This window comes from Ips typographus, linkage group LG4 (assembly GCF_016097725.1).
Source record: "Ips typographus isolate SLU linkage group LG4, UJ_Ityp_2.0, whole genome shotgun sequence".
NCBI lineage: Eukaryota > Metazoa > Arthropoda > Insecta > Coleoptera > Curculionidae > Ips > Ips typographus.
The window spans coordinates 11,112,194-11,128,830 of NC_138425.1; the positions used below are offsets into that span (position 1 = coordinate 11,112,194).

Consider the following 16,637-nt stretch of genomic DNA (forward strand, 5'->3'; position numbering starts at 1 on the left):
ATAAAACTAAAACAGGACGATCGACAATAATTTTCCAGATTAACAATAATTATTTTGACATTAAAGTTTTAAAGAAAAAATAAAAGGACTTTTATTAATATTTTATTTGAAGTAACAAAGTTTGTATATTTTACCTAGCAAGTTGGAATCACAATCATATAAAAAGGTTTAAACAAGTTCTACAAACTATAAATAATTATTTAAAATAGTACTACACTTCACAAGATCCTTTTTTCGTTACACTCACGGTACCTCTTACATCTGTTACTTCATCGTAACTTAGTTCACCAAACTGAAAATCAAAAATAAAAAACAATATTAATTTTATTAATAAATATAATTATAAACATAAAAAAATCTTTACTCACTTCGTTATCTCGCTTTCTACTGTCTTCGTAATACTGAACTTTATCCTCCGTGTACGCTCTATAGTTAGCTACTGAAAGCAGTGGTGCTGATTCTGCACTAGTTGCACTTCCTTCACTCCTCCATGAATCACTCAGACCACTATCAGTTCCAAAATCGCTGTCATGCCATGTGGATTTGAATATAAAGAAGAAGCACGCTATCACTCCCTGAAAGTTTACTATGCAGTAGTGATTTAAAGGGTGTGATGGTGTGGCAATACCATGAAGAAAGTAGAACCAGCCATAACAGTTGCCGAAATTGGAAAACCGTAATGTTGCAATAGAAATCCTCCCAACGCGGGTCCGATGACTTCCCCTAATGAGTACATACTGGACCAAATACCAGCTACCACACTGTAAGTTGCTATGGTATCACTGCAACCTCCATGACTAAAATTGTTCCCATGAATATACTTATAACAGATTTAACATTAAAAACTAACATAGCGCTATTCAACACTCCCTGGAACGTTGGCATTAGTGCCAAAGCTACTGAAACCCCTAGAATGGAAAGTGCAACCAGGTTCATCCATAAAGCGCTGTGAAAAAATCCAGAATTAAGCAAAGCCTGAAAAAAAGTAGGAATTACCTTTGTATTCCAGGAATATAAGGAGTTGGCCCTAAAAGTAGCAAACCTATCGTGGAGGTAAATAACCCAGCAACCATCATAGACCAGTGGTTGTTGAATCGGTCTGCTAACCAACCCCAGCCCGGACTTGACAAGCCGTAAAGTGCCGAAAAAAGTAGAAATATTAATCCCACTTTCCCTGGAGTCAAGTTAAACTAAAAACACAGATAATCAAAGATTAAAGAAAGTTAAAAAAAAAACACTTTACCTGACGTAGGTGCGGCTCTAAAGTTGGATCCAGAAAAGACCACGTACTTGAAACAATAACCACTACCATTCCGGTAATACAAACAGCAGGTACTTTTATTAATTTAAATACTGTGGTATTTTTGCTAGTTACATCAAAATCTACAAACACACCAGGAATTATTGAAATAAAAGTTTTTAATCACTACTTACCAGGAACAGCAGGAAACAGCCACATGTTTAAAGGAACAATCGCAATTAGCGATACCCCCAAAACGAAGAATGGTAGATCAAAACCACCTACCTATCTAGAACGAGAATTATTTCACTGGAGTAGAACTTCATCAAATAAACTTAAATAACACAAGCTCATACCGAATATAACAACCCTCCTAATACTGGACCAATACTCATTCCTAGTCCTACAAAGGTTTCTAAAATACCCTAAAATTGATACAATAATTGAATAATAAACTTTAGATGCATGTGACGTAACTTACTATAACAGAACTGATATTGTCTGGAAATGTTGAAATTACAAAAACGTAACTGGCAGTTGAATAAGCACTGGAACCTAATGCTCCAATACCTCTTATAAGTAAACACAAAGCTGTGAAGGTAGTATAATCTGTCACATATTTAAGCAACCTGAAATTGTAATTGACATTAATTTTGTGTTCCTAAAAAGGTTTTTTAGTTGTATTACCCAAACAATACATTGCATAGACCAGCCACAAACATCCCACCCAAGAAAATCCATTTTGCTCCGAACCTAGGAAGCTAAACCAATATAAATATTTTGTAGTTCTGCTTTTAAAGTCAACTTACAATTTTTCCAAAAATCGGCGATGACAAAAACATGACTAGAGCGTAAAAACTGAAAATGACTCCAGACATGGTGTCTGAAAGTCCTTTTTCCGCTGCTTCTCTCGGAAAGTATGGTGCCATGATTGACATGGAACAAAAGCAAAAGAAATCCACTAAGGCTAACATTGCTAAAGTAATTTTTTGGGAAGAATTGAAAGTTCTTATGGTTGAAGGCTGCAGTCGGGATGTGGTCCTAAAATCATGGTATACCAACAGTTAGTCTAAAGAAGTTAGTTACATCATATCAACTTGGATAAATAGAACAAACACTATTAAAAACTAATGACAACATAATAAGAAATTACAGTTTTGATAAAAGCGGTACCCATCACTATCAACATGATAAGGTTCTGCAAGTTAAAACCAATACGGGTTTTTGGGTATAGGAATTTAACTATTGACTACTGATTATATTCATTATTATTTTGTGACCTTTCAACTTAAAGCTACAATATTTATTACTGTTACTATAGTATAGTACCTTAAAAGACGTTCTTTTATCCGTCGAATTTCTCCAGGAGTATAATCATTCGCACCCAGGTATGAGAGTGATTTAGTACGCCTTGGTTTCCTCGAATAAGTTTCCGTATTACTAGAATTTGAAGAAAAATCTCCACTACTGGTACTTGGTGCTCCCATATTTGTGTTAGCTGCCATAACCTTTTCCTTCTATAATAAGTGGTGGAATTAGATTCGATAGACCGTTTAAATTCCTAATAAAAATAGTACAAGTGTAGACACACATCGAACACCGTGAATCTCAACTGCTGCGTTAACAATAAGAAACGAACCCAAGTTCATCATTACTTAAAACTTAAGATAACATGCTAAGAGATAAATTATCATTGTAGGTATGTTTACTTTGTTCTTACTGTTGAGTTGTTTTAATGAGATTAGGAGTCAGTTCAGTAAGTCTTGAAACTATTAAAATTTCTTTAAAAACAATTGTTTGTTTATTATTTATCATTTTGAATTTATCATTGTGACCCAGCCAAGTCCCCAACAAAGATGATCTTTTTTTAGAAATATATTTTTAAACTATACCTTATTAATCTGAGATAAAGGATGGCAACTTACACTCCTACAATTGAATTCACTATAACCTCTCCTTCATTCCTTATAGAAAATGTTATCTTCAATGCCAGTCAAATACACATACCTGAATGTTGTTAATAAATAAATATTCACAGGTATTAACGACCAAATTTACTTGCGTACAGGAGAGTATACATTTAACCAAAACTAGATTTGAACACTGAAACTGATCTGCGTTGTTGATAGTATTCAAAAATATGTATTGCTTTGTGTTTGGCAGAGACTCAAAATTATTAGCGAAATCAAATTGTTAAAACTAGCGGATGTTTTTGTAATCGTGATTCATACACAATTTGCAGTGCACAGTTCATTAAATGTTTTATTACGCAAGACAGATATTTGATATGAATTATCACTTGAAATACCAAATTTGAGTTGCAAAAATCTTGCTACCAGAAAAGTGCTTGGGTATATGGCAGAAAAAAGTCCAAAAAATGCAAATCTATACCATTTAAATCTTCAAGAGTTGTTGTTAAATGAAAGTTTGACTTTACTAATTTGTACCCTAGCTTCTATTGTAACGTATCACTTATATTTTATGCATGATGTTCAATTTATCATTTAATTATCAGCCTGCAGATATGAAATACCCCCGTTAATAAACGAATAATACCAAGCGAAAGGAATGAACAAAATTAGCTATACAAGCTAGAAACAACTATTTAGATAATAATTATATTTTTTCTGTTAAAATTAATCGATTTTATAAAAAGTACAACATGTAACACATATGCCAAAATCCAGTTTTTTTGCACTATTCGTGTTGCCAATCTCGACCTGCAGATTCGATTCACATTTTTTCATGTTGTTGCATAAAGTTTTGCTTCGAAAGTATGTCACTAAGAAGTGTTTGAAGATGATCAAAAAATTGAAAGCTTTAGATGAAATCACTAATCCTCGACCGATAATCAATTATTATAAATCTTTTCTAGTAAAGATAATACGTTGACTTTGAAAAGTTAATTAGTGTTGACTGTTATCACAGTTATGCACATTTAATCTTAATGATCATTTTACAAAATAATTTGCAAACATTAATCTTATTCTTTAATATTACGTTGTATGCCCTTAGAACATGACTTCCATTATCAGTACAAGTATCAGGTATAAACAATACTATTAGCAGAATTACCATAATAAATAATACGAGATACGAGTAATTGTAAAGTTTATAAAAACGTAATTTTAAGACTAGTTTTTGAACCTCTATAGCTTATGCACTACCAAAACATTATAAGATCACCTAAACTACTAAACAAACTGGCTAAAAATGTTGCTTGAATTCTGCACTATCATTTTGTTAATGCTTCAGCAAACCGATTAAAAGGATGCAATTTTCAGAAGCAATCAAGGAACTGATAATTACTCATCGATTTTCCAAAATTATTGTCTTTTTTATATACTGTTATTAAAAAATATAACATTTCTTACTTAATGTGGTTACTCAATAGGTTAGTTGTTAGAATATTGAAAGTTGACATTCTAAGGTATCTGGAATAGGTTTATAAAGCTTAATAAAAGTGAAGTCAAAGTTTAAACATAAACACATTAAAGTAGTAGAAGTTAGTTATCGAACATTTGTTAGTCTTACTACCTTTTCAGGCTAAACAGTACAATAATAGTTTCTTGCTAAACGATAACATACAGTGCGTTTTTTTTAACGCGCAACATAGGATTTCACGTGTTAAATTTTTAAGCCCATGTTAGACCATGTTATTTCGGAACTACAAGTATAAAACTTGACGGGTGGCTGTTTCGTACCCTGAAGCTTAAGTAAGTTTACCAATTCGGCCTAAAAAGTGTTAAAAAGCTTGCAAAAAATCATCTTTTTTCGAAAAGGTTTTATCGTTTCATACTCCCTGTATGCATTGTTATTCTTTGTTGTTTTTGATACTGGCACGGCAGGTAGCAGGTAAAATTTGGCGTAGAAAGTAAAACAGGATGATCATTAACTTTATATCAAGAAAGTTAAGAACAAAAGAAGTATTTTTATAAGTGAATTGTTCAAAGTGACCTCCGTTTGAAGCCAAACAGTATTCCAAACAATCATAAAATACCCTTTTGACGTTCAAAAGATGTCGGGTCGTGATGCAGTCAAAATATGTCACTTTTCCTGCTACCTGCCCTGCCAGTATAAAAACAACAAGGAACAACAATGCATACAGGGAGTATGGAACGATAAAATCTTTTCGAAAAAAAATGATTTTTTTTCCAGTTTTTAATCACTTTTTAGACCAAATTGGTAGACTTACTTAAGCTTCAGGGTACTAAAGACACACCCGTCAAGTTATAGACTTGCAGTTCCAAAATAAAATGGTCTAACATGGGCTTAAAAATTTAACACGTAAAATCCTATGTTGCGCGTTAAAAAAAACGCACTGTATAAATGTGTCATTAAATTATACAATGACATTTTGATTAGCAAATTCTCAGCACTTCAGTGCTTTGTATACTTGCAACAATTAAATCAGTGTCCCACTGCCGCCTGCATAATTAAAACACAGTAATGAAGTAGAAAGGAAATTTTAGCAGTACTTACCCGTTTTAAAGCACTAGGGAAGGCGATTTAATGCAGTTTCATTGATTGCGAACCAAAATCGGGCTATAAATTTGCAAAATTAATTCCACTGTTGTCGAACACGCCGATAATACAGCCATAAAATTTATTAACAACAACGAAATCTAAAATCAAATAATGCCACGCTTGGGATGTATATTTGGGTATAATGAGAAGGAATAATGAATTAGAAACCGATGCGGTAAATATTTATAAAGTGGGATTCAGTCTAAAGGCGATTAAATTGAATTTACGATATTTCGAATAAGAAATTAAAAACCAAAACAGGTGCTGCGTTATTTCTAATACTTTTTCTTCTATCAAGTTATTTTGACGCAGTTTCTTCAATACTGATAATATAGAAGGTCAAATTACTAGTACTTGGGGCATTTATTATTTAGTGTGTTATTGAACTCAAATTCTACATTGATACAAGACTGGTTTTTTGCCAAAAAGTCCTCCTGGGTGACTTTGAAAATGTCCAAGAACTTAGAATTTCCTGGTTGAATCATAATTTATTTTATTTGATGTGGTTTTACCAGTAAGTGCATTATTATTTTACTAAATGTTGTACAAGGAAAAAAGAGGGGGTTTCACATACTTTTGTGGGCTTTAAAAACTAATTATAATAATAATGAATTAACAAAGTGTAGTAGTTTTAGTCATCGTCGTATGACAATTTACATTTAGAAAGTAACTATTTACTGCTGAAAAGACACACAAAAATTTTGCAGAAAGAAATAGTAAAAATCATCTAGAAAAGATAAAAACTGAAATTATTTCTCAGAAGAGTATTAACTACTGTTTACACAGTTATACTTGCCACTACCTGATAAAGGATTGGTAAAATTGTTTGCAAATACAAAAAAGACAACTTGATAACAGTCTATCTCAAAACACGAGTAATAGATTTTTTCAGGTTTACTACTATATTATTAACGCGATTACGTGTTTAAGGTTGTCATTCCCATAGTCTTTTTGTTTTTTTTTTTCGTCTTTTCCTTTGTGTTTAAAGCGAATATCTATAGAAATTCATACCGCGAGTTTCTGATATTTTTTTGTTCGAAAAAGTTAAACTTATAAAATAGCTACTTTTAGCATTCGTAAAGTCATTATTCAACACTAATTAGTATAATTATGTATTGTTAAATTTTTTGAAGGAGAAAAAGTTTTTTAAAATTTCATATATGAGTCGTTATATTAGAACTGAGAAAATGTTATATCTACGTAAGTAATATAAAAATTACGTCAACAAAATTAATTTAAATAAGTTTTAACAGCAAAATCTCCCCGATTCCAATTAAAACGTTATTTAATTGTCGCTTTGTTCCTGAAATTATAACCTATTAATATATGCACTATAAAAAACATGTAAATTTCTATAACAAAATTCCCAACCATACTGGCAACCACGGGTGACTTTTATCGGAGCAAAAAAAACATTTTTTGCATGCTAAACAAGAAGGGAGTGCATCTATAATGTAATTAGTGACAGAAAAGAAAAAAACCCAATTATTTACCTGAAACGACGTGACTAACATAAAATCCGTACCTAGATTTGCCCTGGCTTCCCCTATGCAGTTTTTGAGATTCTCATGCTACCTGTTGTCGCCCCACCACAATTTTAAGCAAGTCGGAGGTAAATCAAAAGTAAATATATAAGTAGTCGGCTTCGAGACCCTTTCCGTAGGTACTTCTTTGGAGATTCAGTTGGTCAATTGAAGGTTACATTTTTAGTGATTAAGTTCAGTTTTATCAATGAACAAAATTGTTGCGTTGATACCTACTGAAGTGTTGGCTGCCAAATTGAAAAAGTGTGGGACATTTCAACGTTAAGTGATTGAAAATTCTTAGATTTTTGACGATGGAGTCCAAAAGTGAACTTAATGGGACTAATGGGAGTTTAACTTCGGTGTGCATGACAAACGGCCTAGCTCAAGATAACAAGTACGTATAAATGTGCAAAAGTTGAATTGCCCGGTATTCCCCTTATAAAAAAATTATTGTTTTTTAAGTCACGTTTCTCTTCAACTAATACACTAAACGACCTTACCGGTCAGGTTCATATATGGTTATTTACAATGCGGCAATAATGAACTTGCATTCCTTGAACAGGTAGTACTTCCGAAATTTCGTGTTTTAATGTCATCAGGTCGTTAACTTGATTTTCGCATATCTTCAGACGTTAATGCTCAAAATTCTCATGGCCGTTAGTTTTAATGAATATTCAAGTTCCGATCAAGATATTTATTTCTTTTTGCAATTCAAATATTTATCGTCATAAGAACAGTTGTATATTATATTTTTGCTGATTCTGTATTTACTTTAGCACGAGGTCATGGACGTTTGTTGTTCCCATAACACGATTTAAATTCTAATATTTTAAAATTTCATTATTCTAATTTGAATTTAGCACATTTAAGTAGAAGTAGGATGTTACAATTTATTATTCTTATAATCATTTAAAAAAGCACAGTAAACAAGCTTTTAAATTATAAATAATGTTATTATCTTATTGTGACAGATTGCACTACATAGTGAATTTTGCATATCAAAATATAAACAACTTCATGCACCTTTGATAAACTGAACACAAAAAACAGTTAAAAAATAATGACATGTGAATTATACTTTTTTAATGAGTATTATTGTTCTTTCATAAATTGACAACATTTATGGATGTAAAGAAAATGTATCAAGTCGTCAAGTTATTTTATTAGTTTGTGCAGTTTATTTAAGTTGTAAGACAATAAAGATCTTCTAAATTGCTGAAGTTTAGGTCAAATTTACAGTTAGGTATACTCTAAGAATATGGCAATGGATTCCTAAGGACAGGAAGAATGGTCACTTTTTCTGGGGTCTTTCAGGCAAAAGTTTAAGTTTAATAGATTACCAGAGATTTTGGTTCTCATTGTACTTCTTCAGAAGGGTATAGATTTTGTAAAAATTCTGATTATCAATTATTTTTTCTAGTTATACATTTTTTCCTAAACTTAATTAAAACCAAATTTGGCAGCAAATCCACCACACCAAATTTAATTCTTTAGTAATTTCATACTAATACAGTGGAGTTGCAAATATAGTGACTGCAAAATAAAAAAAAAGCCCAAAGTATATGACCTTTATGGAAAATCACAGGATGTGATTTTTTTTGTTAATACCTAAGTACCATCAATCAGGAGATACAGATAAAAACAAATCTTTGTTCATCGACAGCTTTTCATTATTGTTTACTTTCCTTGTAATTTTCCACGCAAATCTAAGCGTAAACAATAACATCTTCTAAGTATCATTAATGACATAATTATTCTGCTATTGTGCATAACTTTTATTTTCAGTATTTTGAAGTCTATTATTATTACACTAATCGAATGGATATTAAGTGAATCCCCTGAATAGCTTAACTACTAGTTAATAATAGTGATTTTAATTTAATTTCAGGAAAAAAATTATTTTGTCCTACAAACAAAAAGTGTCCTTGGCAATGCTGGCTATTGGAGACTTTATGAGTGTGTGCTCAATGTCGATAATTTCTCCATTTTATCCAGCGGTCAGTGCGGAAAAAGGAGTTCCTGGATCAGTTTCAGGATTAATATTTGCTGTTTATGCGTTGGTTATGTTTCTGTCTTCCCCAGTTTTTGGAAAAGTTGTAAGTACTTATCGAGTAACTTCTAAAAAACTTTTTACAGAACAGCTTAGTTTTAGTTACCTAAGTTAGGCGCCAAGCCAATGTTTACTTGTGGAGCTTTAATAGCAGGAATAGCAAATCTGTCATTTGGGTAACTATTTTAGCCAATTATAAAGCAAACATAATTTACCATGATTTTTGCAGATTAGTGGACAGATTGGAGGACTTCAACCTGTTTGTTGCAGCTTCTTTTACAATTAGAATTATTGAAGCTTTAGGTGCTGCTGCATACTCTGTTGCAGCATACGTGTTAGTTGTAGACCTATTTCCTAATAATTTAGGAGCTGTTAGAGTAAGTCTGACCTGATTTAGTGGAAATAATCTAATGATAAAATTTTAGGGTTTACTTGAGACTTTTATCGGATTAGGACTAAGTGCAGGTCCTGGAATAGGAGGTCTTCTATTTACGGTATATAATTACACAAAACTATTCAATCACAAATTATACACTGAGTAATTCTTTCAGAAAGGTTGGAGGGTTTAGTCTACCATTTTTTGTAACAGGTGGAATTGCTATTGTTATAGCTTTTGTAAATATGTACGTTTTACCTCCACCAAAAAGTAAGTATTGATATTCTTGGATTAGAAACTATGCATTTCACTTATTGAATTATTTTTTTTTAGAGGATAACATAGAAAAAAGTGGATCCATATTAACTTTGTTGCGTTTGCCGCCAGTTTTCCTAACTTGTCTCATCGCAATAGTCATGGCCATGTCGGCATCATATTTGGATCCCACTTTGGAGCCTCATTTGAGGAAAAGTGTAAGTTGAATCATACAATTATAGTTTCTGTACTCACTAAACTAACTTTTTTAGTACAGCTTATCTCCTAGTCAAGTAGGACTGTTGTTTATCCTTTCTTCAGCCACATATGGAATAACCAGCCCATTTTGGGGTTGGTTGGGAGACAAATGCAATAACTACACCTTTATGATGACATGTGGACTATTTGGAACTTCACTGGCTTGTCTGTTTTTGGGACCATCACCATTTTTATATTTTATTACAGAGTGAGTGGAATATAACTAATTAAAATAATATCTAGTTTTATTTTTTTTTTAGCTCAGTGTATCTCAGTGCTGTAAGTTTAGCCGTAATAGGAGTTTCAATCGCAATGGCCTTAATTCCAACTTACCAATACATTTTGGAATGTGCTTTGTAAGTATTTTTTAATGAATTACAGTGAAGGTGGGATTAAAAATGAATAGATGTTTAAATTCACTGAATATCCAATATTGTCAACCGCGTAGCTACATATTTAAAATGCATTAAGCCCAAATAATGTTAAACAGTACAAGTCTGTTTAGTAATAGATGTTATACCTAATGAAATATAACTTACCTGTTATGCAATAGGAGGCAGTAAATAATTCTGCCTACGAAATAGCTACTAATCAGTGGCAGATTTACATTGACAGTTCAATATCGGTCTAAGATTAAATAATAATATACCGGTACATAATGTAATAACTGGGTTTACGTTGTATAATCTCAAGGATAATGTATAACTTATAAATGACCACAACTTGTACAAAACAGTGTGCATCTTATTATACATTCAAGTAATTATTCAATGATAAAAAATGGTAATAATGTAATAATATTTACTGTTGTTGCAATTAGCATTAGCTTGAAAATGAAATTTTTCATGAGGAGACTTCTTGAATCATATATATTTTATTAATGTAAAATAGTGAGGCTTTTTTATTGCTGCTTTCAAATTAAATTTGTTGTTTAATCAGGGTTGTTCTTCAAATTGATTAAAAAATTAAAATCCTTTCTGCGACATTAAAAACTTTGTCTGATTTTTTATTAGAATCTTGTAAATTAAAAAGTCCCATCTCAGAAATAATTTAGAAAGTATAACATTAAAAAATTAATTTTGTCTAGGGCTAATGGATTCGAAGAATGCGTTGCAACCCACAGCACTATTTCAGGACTTTGGTCTTCCGTCTACTCACTGGGTGAAGTGATTGGACCAATTTTAGGAGGAACTGTCATGGATCGATACGACTTTCCGATAACTTCCTCAACTCTGGCTGTCATAAATTTCACCCTTGCCATAATAGCAATGATCTTCTTTAAACTAAACAGCCATAAAAAAACGAAAGTTTTACATACCAACTCAGAAAAACAGGGCGCTACTAATGTAGTTTGTTCTATGGAGACCGGCATTGTAGAACTTCCTACTAGTGTGGTAAAAAAGATTAATGAAGACGATATAGTCAGCGAGAAATTCTAGCACCGATCAAAGTATTTTAGTTAATTTGACAAAAACCCTAATGAACTACCATATAAATTGACTGCAGGAGAATTATTGTGATATCTTCGAAAATAAGAATATTGTATAATAGAGTATGTTATAATTAATGTCGCTGCGGCTGTGAAAGCTTGAAAATGTTATATTGACACCAATTCAAACTACATTAAGTTTAATTAAGCTAAATCTATTGTGGACTCTACATTTGTTTTTCTCTAGATTGTTGACATTGTATTGATATTATAGCGTTTAAATTAAGTTACTTAGTTAGCTAAAATATTGTAAAGAGTTTACTCAACTCTAACAGAGTTTTTCTTTTATAACCTTGCTGGTTTAGACAACTATAATATTTTGATTATTATGGCTAATAAACTATAAATTTTCTGTCTACTTCCTTTATTCTTGTTTTTTCACCGAGTTCTACATTTTTTACATAGTAAATCAGAATTGATTGTAAATAAAAGACTTTCTATAGTTTCTTTGCTATCAAAACTCTAGTAATATTAGGGTATGGGTGGTGAAGGAATTTTACAAAGTATTTCAGAATTGACAATGATTCTGAAATGGCTGGGGAAAAACCGAGGGAAAAAGAAAAGAACTTTATTTTATATTTAGATTGTTATAGTTATGTATGTAAAAAGCACTACATTTTGTACTCAGTTTTAAGCATTAATTTACTCACTCTAGACAATTTTTAACTTAACTAATGATAGTAAATAATATATTATACTTACTGAATGCAGATTTTGTTTGTTTGGTGAATGTAACATAACATTATTATATCATTTTATGATTCTTTTTATAGATGGTTGTGGCAAGTAATTTCTATTTTAAAAATAATTAATTGTTTCAAAACATTAAAGAATGTTTTTGGTTGGATCAAAGCATTACACTGGAAATTAAGAATAAAAATGGTCTAATATGTCTAGTTATGTATGTAGTGCCTTTTACAATGCTACCGAAAGACATATGTACACATTTGTTACTAATGATTTAAGAATTTGTTGTATTACAAAATTTTAATTCATAATGATTAATTTCTGCAGCATGATTCTTTTAACAACTGGGAAAAAAGCATTTTATATGTTTTGAAGCTGTTATACTTTTAATGTTTAACTAATATATTATACCTGTCTTATTACTATTAATTATCATTCTGTTTATAATAAAATTTATTAGGTAAATGAGTAGTAAGGTGGTATAGCATGTTGACGACGTGGTGAATATACAGGCTTTAAGTATTCGTTTTTAAACCTCCAGTTACTGCTTTAATACAACTTGTCGTGAAAGTGTTTATGTACATTGTACTGGAAAACTACAAAGTTTAAGTACAGAACATGACAAAGAGAATTCTAGTAGAAGCAAATTTTTGATTCTACCAAAGATTTACATGTTTGGAACAAACTTGTTTCAAAAAAAGTTCTTTACATATGAGAAAAAGCACAGTTACGCATTTTCATTTTTAGTTTAATTAAATTCGGAGTGATCCTTTGACTCAAAGATACTGTAGAAGCAATTTAGTTAGATTTAGTAGACAACAACTTGATTGATGCATCAAGATATTGAACAATATAACAATTTTTGTATACTTATGTTACTATGATTATATGCCTTATTTTAGTTCACCATACTCTAACACTTTAGAGCTATGATAACGGATTTGTTCTTTAAATTGGTGAAATACCCTATTTGGAAACCATGTTACTACTTGACATCAGAAACTTCACACGAGAAATTCTTCTCATCAGACCTAAAAGGCTATAGTACAAGTCGGTTAATGAGAATAATTGCATTGCCCAGATTCCGCCCAACATAGCTGGTTTATTAAATTTACCATACATAACCAAGAATTTGTGTCATGATTCTAGAAGGACTTTTGATTCTCTTTATGATGGTTGTATACCCAAAAGCAAAAGCAACTTTAGTATAAAGCTAATTGCGTCATATTATTTTATAAGGATTTTGAAATCTGAAACAATAAAATAAATTTATTTTATGGCTTAAATATATTCAAGACCTCCAAAACTTATTTACTTAAATTATTCAAATCACAAAATTTTTAATCGCCTTTAGCTTGAATGGATTTCGAAGAGCTTTAAATCTTATCAAAGCGTGCAACGGAAGGATTCAACTGCAACCTCAAACAAAAAAGTTTTGGTTAAAGTATAATTCAGAGCTGCCAATTAGGCTGACAGCGTTAAAAATCACATTAGTATGCCGGCCAGAAATTAACATCGGTATTTACTTAGTTCCAATAAGGCAGTCCCTGTTTACATGCGGCTAAAATGCTACCCTCATTAATTACTACTTATATATGTATCGAAAAAAATTCAAATTAAAACTGATTAAGTGCAATTAGTCGTTAACTTGAGCGCCCAGTGCAGGATCGGACTGCAACTTACAAAATCGTTTTCAAGGCAAAAAACATGCTGAATAACACATGTGTTTCAAGTTGTTGTTTTGTAACTAATTTCATACAACGTAATCGAACAGCCTGAAATAAACCTCACACCTATCTGCAAGATAATTACAATTTTCTTAAAAATTCTTAGCTCGATCCTGATAGGTTTTAGACAGGCTACAAACCGGTAGCGAGATCATCGCCTCGGACTAACGACATGCATATTATACCTTCTCAGTAGAGTAGGTGCATATTTAAGAGATGTCCCATCAACCTGAAGAGATAAATAAGCAGTATTCATTGAGAAGAGTAATTGCATTTTATTATAGAATGCGACTCGATTATTTTTATACGTGAGACAACTCTAAGAAGGGTTTTTGTTCAGATTATGCTTATCTAGATGCCAGTTCTTCGTTTTGTGTATTCATTCGGGGATTAATTCGGCGAAATGGATTTTAAAGCTGTCTAGACGTTTTCTTGAATGTTTGATTAAACATTACAGTTAGTTTTTTGATTAGAGCAAATGTTTCTTACTTAGATCAATGAGGTACTCATTACTTTATGAAGAAATTCAATCAAGAATTGGGCAAGCCAGAACCATAATTAACAGAATGAGAAATGTGTTATGCAGTATCTTAACTTAAGAGACAGAATATTGTAAAGCATTTAAGATGTGGTCATATAAAAGAATTTTAGGAATAAGTTGAGTAGACATGGTAACAAATAAGGAAGTACTGGAAAGAATGACAAAGAAAAAGGAAATATTGACCACAATTAAATTAAGAAAACTGCAATAATTGGCCACGTGATGAAGGGAGAGAAATAAAAAGAAATGTTTATTAATTTTGAGAATTACAATTGTTATTTCTTCTATAATTTAATGTACAGTTCAGGTAAGTAGTTTTCACTTACATGAGACACCTTTACCCGTATACTCTGATCAGATCATTAAATATAATAATGTCTTGTCAACAAAGGTCGTTAAAACAACGACAAGTGAAAGTAAGTTAATGTTAAATAATAATAGGTGGTAAAAAGGAAGTAAAAAAAGTACCATAATGACAATAATGGGTGATTTATGCGTATTTTGCACCTGGCAAAACGTCTCAAAAATAAATTCTCCCAGTCTGAGCATGCGAACAATGTCGAAGCACGTCGTAAGGTATCAACTTGATCGTTGGGTATGGTTTCATTAGTTGTACCATTCCGTAGCTCGATTGTGCGAGTTTTTAGGGCGCAATTAACTCGTCGCGCACTTTTATGGTGCTGGCCATAAAAGTTGCGAGAGTAAAATCAGAAGTGACGCTGCCAAAGAAACAAAACGAAGGACAGATGGAGCATGAAAAATGGTATCAATTAAACCATTCGATTTGCCCTGACAGCCAATGTAAATCATGTCTTGTCCCGGCGACCGATAGAATCGGTTGCAGGCTTATATCCAATATAATTGTCAGCCAAAGATCTTATTGTAATGCTGACTGATAGGTCATCTGCGGGATATTAATTAATATTAGATGCCACCGGTTTGGGTCCATTGATTCACATCATCAGTATTAAGCCATTTTAATTACGACCAGATATTAATTCGGATAGCGTCCCATTAGCATAGCCAGTTGTATTAAGGTCTAGTTTTCTAACTTGGTTGAGCTCGACATGATGTGATTGATAGCAGATAGGAATAGGCGAAGAAAACTTTCAAGAGTTATGAGTGCGTTTTAGAAGGACTGAATTAAATTATGTTGAAGAAAAATACCGTAAAAAATTGCTCAATGGTTGTAGACTTAAGGCAATACTTATTAGGATTTGGATGGCTTAAAAGCTTAAAGTTAACTATAAAATATTTAAATCTTTAAAGTATTTTAATGTTATGAAAGTTTGTAATTTTGAACAAGTGATTTAGTAACAATTCTTCAAATTGATCAGGCATAGTCTTAATTCAATCAAAAAAGGCATATCTATTTCTCTTTCTTTTCAGCACGTTCTCATTCCTTTGCACTTGTTTGGTTATCCTTACAGACATAATCTAACTTTAGCCAACTTGTCTAACGCTGATCCAACTCTATTTGCCTTCATATTCATAATAAGAACCAAACTAATTATAAAAGCAAATAATAGATCATTCTACTATTGATTGCACAAAACTGTACTTAATAAATTACAGTTTATGTCTGAATACTGAAAACTTTTTTAGTTGCGCTACTGTGCTTTGCTCAATCCTCTCGTCAAGGGATTTAAATCCCAAATGTGCATAACCTCCTAGTCGAGGACAGCTTAATACAGCCACATGTCAAGGGACTAAAGATATTCTGGCTCCGTCAGTGGATGAAAACTTAAACAAGCTTAATCGAAATAGAGGATATTCCATAAGGTAAATAAATGAAATTTAGTATAACGGCCAGTCCTAGACTGTCTCAGACACGATAGTACTGATTATTTCCCTCATTGTACTAGCAGCCAATAAAATTCAATGAACCTTTCTAGTTCGACCAATGAGAGCCGTTATATACTGAATAAATCCCTAGTTGCTAAAATTTTACACTGACAATT

The 16,637-nt window shown here is 31.8% G+C and overlaps 2 protein-coding genes across 6 annotated transcripts; one reads left to right on the forward strand and one right to left on the reverse strand.

Annotated features, from left to right (window-relative positions):
• Positions 1-86: 86 nt before the first annotated feature.
• LOC145728645 (MFS-type transporter SLC18B1-like) lies at positions 87-7,296 on the reverse strand. Of its 5 annotated transcripts, none has more exons than XM_081979038.1 (13): positions 7,261-7,296; positions 2,570-2,757; positions 2,050-2,281; positions 1,928-2,001; positions 1,722-1,869; positions 1,597-1,665; positions 1,435-1,525; positions 1,244-1,383; positions 997-1,190; positions 851-946; positions 629-797; positions 369-575; positions 87-292 (listed from the first exon to the last, which is right to left on the reverse strand). In XM_081979038.1, the coding sequence occupies exons 1-13, from the start codon at positions 7,279-7,281 to the stop codon at positions 212-214; spliced, it is 1,710 nt and encodes a 569-aa protein (XP_081835164.1). In that variant the 5' UTR covers positions 7,282-7,296; the 3' UTR covers positions 87-211. The 5 variants fall into 5 exon arrangements, with proteins under 5 accessions (XP_081835164.1, XP_081835170.1, XP_081835165.1 ...); XM_081979044.1 differs by lacking the exon at positions 7,261-7,296 and adding an exon at positions 5,723-5,846; XM_081979039.1 differs by lacking the exon at positions 7,261-7,296 and adding an exon at positions 3,248-3,437.
• Positions 7,297-7,378: 82 nt separating this feature from the next.
• On the forward strand, positions 7,379-12,079 carry LOC145728646 (MFS-type transporter SLC18B1-like). Its single transcript, XM_081979045.1, has 10 exons — positions 7,379-7,687; positions 9,182-9,389; positions 9,446-9,519; positions 9,573-9,720; positions 9,769-9,837; positions 9,899-9,989; positions 10,053-10,192; positions 10,247-10,440; positions 10,493-10,588; positions 11,320-12,079. Exons 1-10 carry the CDS (start codon positions 7,605-7,607, stop codon positions 11,669-11,671), a joined length of 1,455 nt encoding a protein of 484 aa, XP_081835171.1. The 5' UTR covers positions 7,379-7,604; the 3' UTR covers positions 11,672-12,079.
• Positions 12,080-16,637: the final 4,558 nt, after the last annotated feature.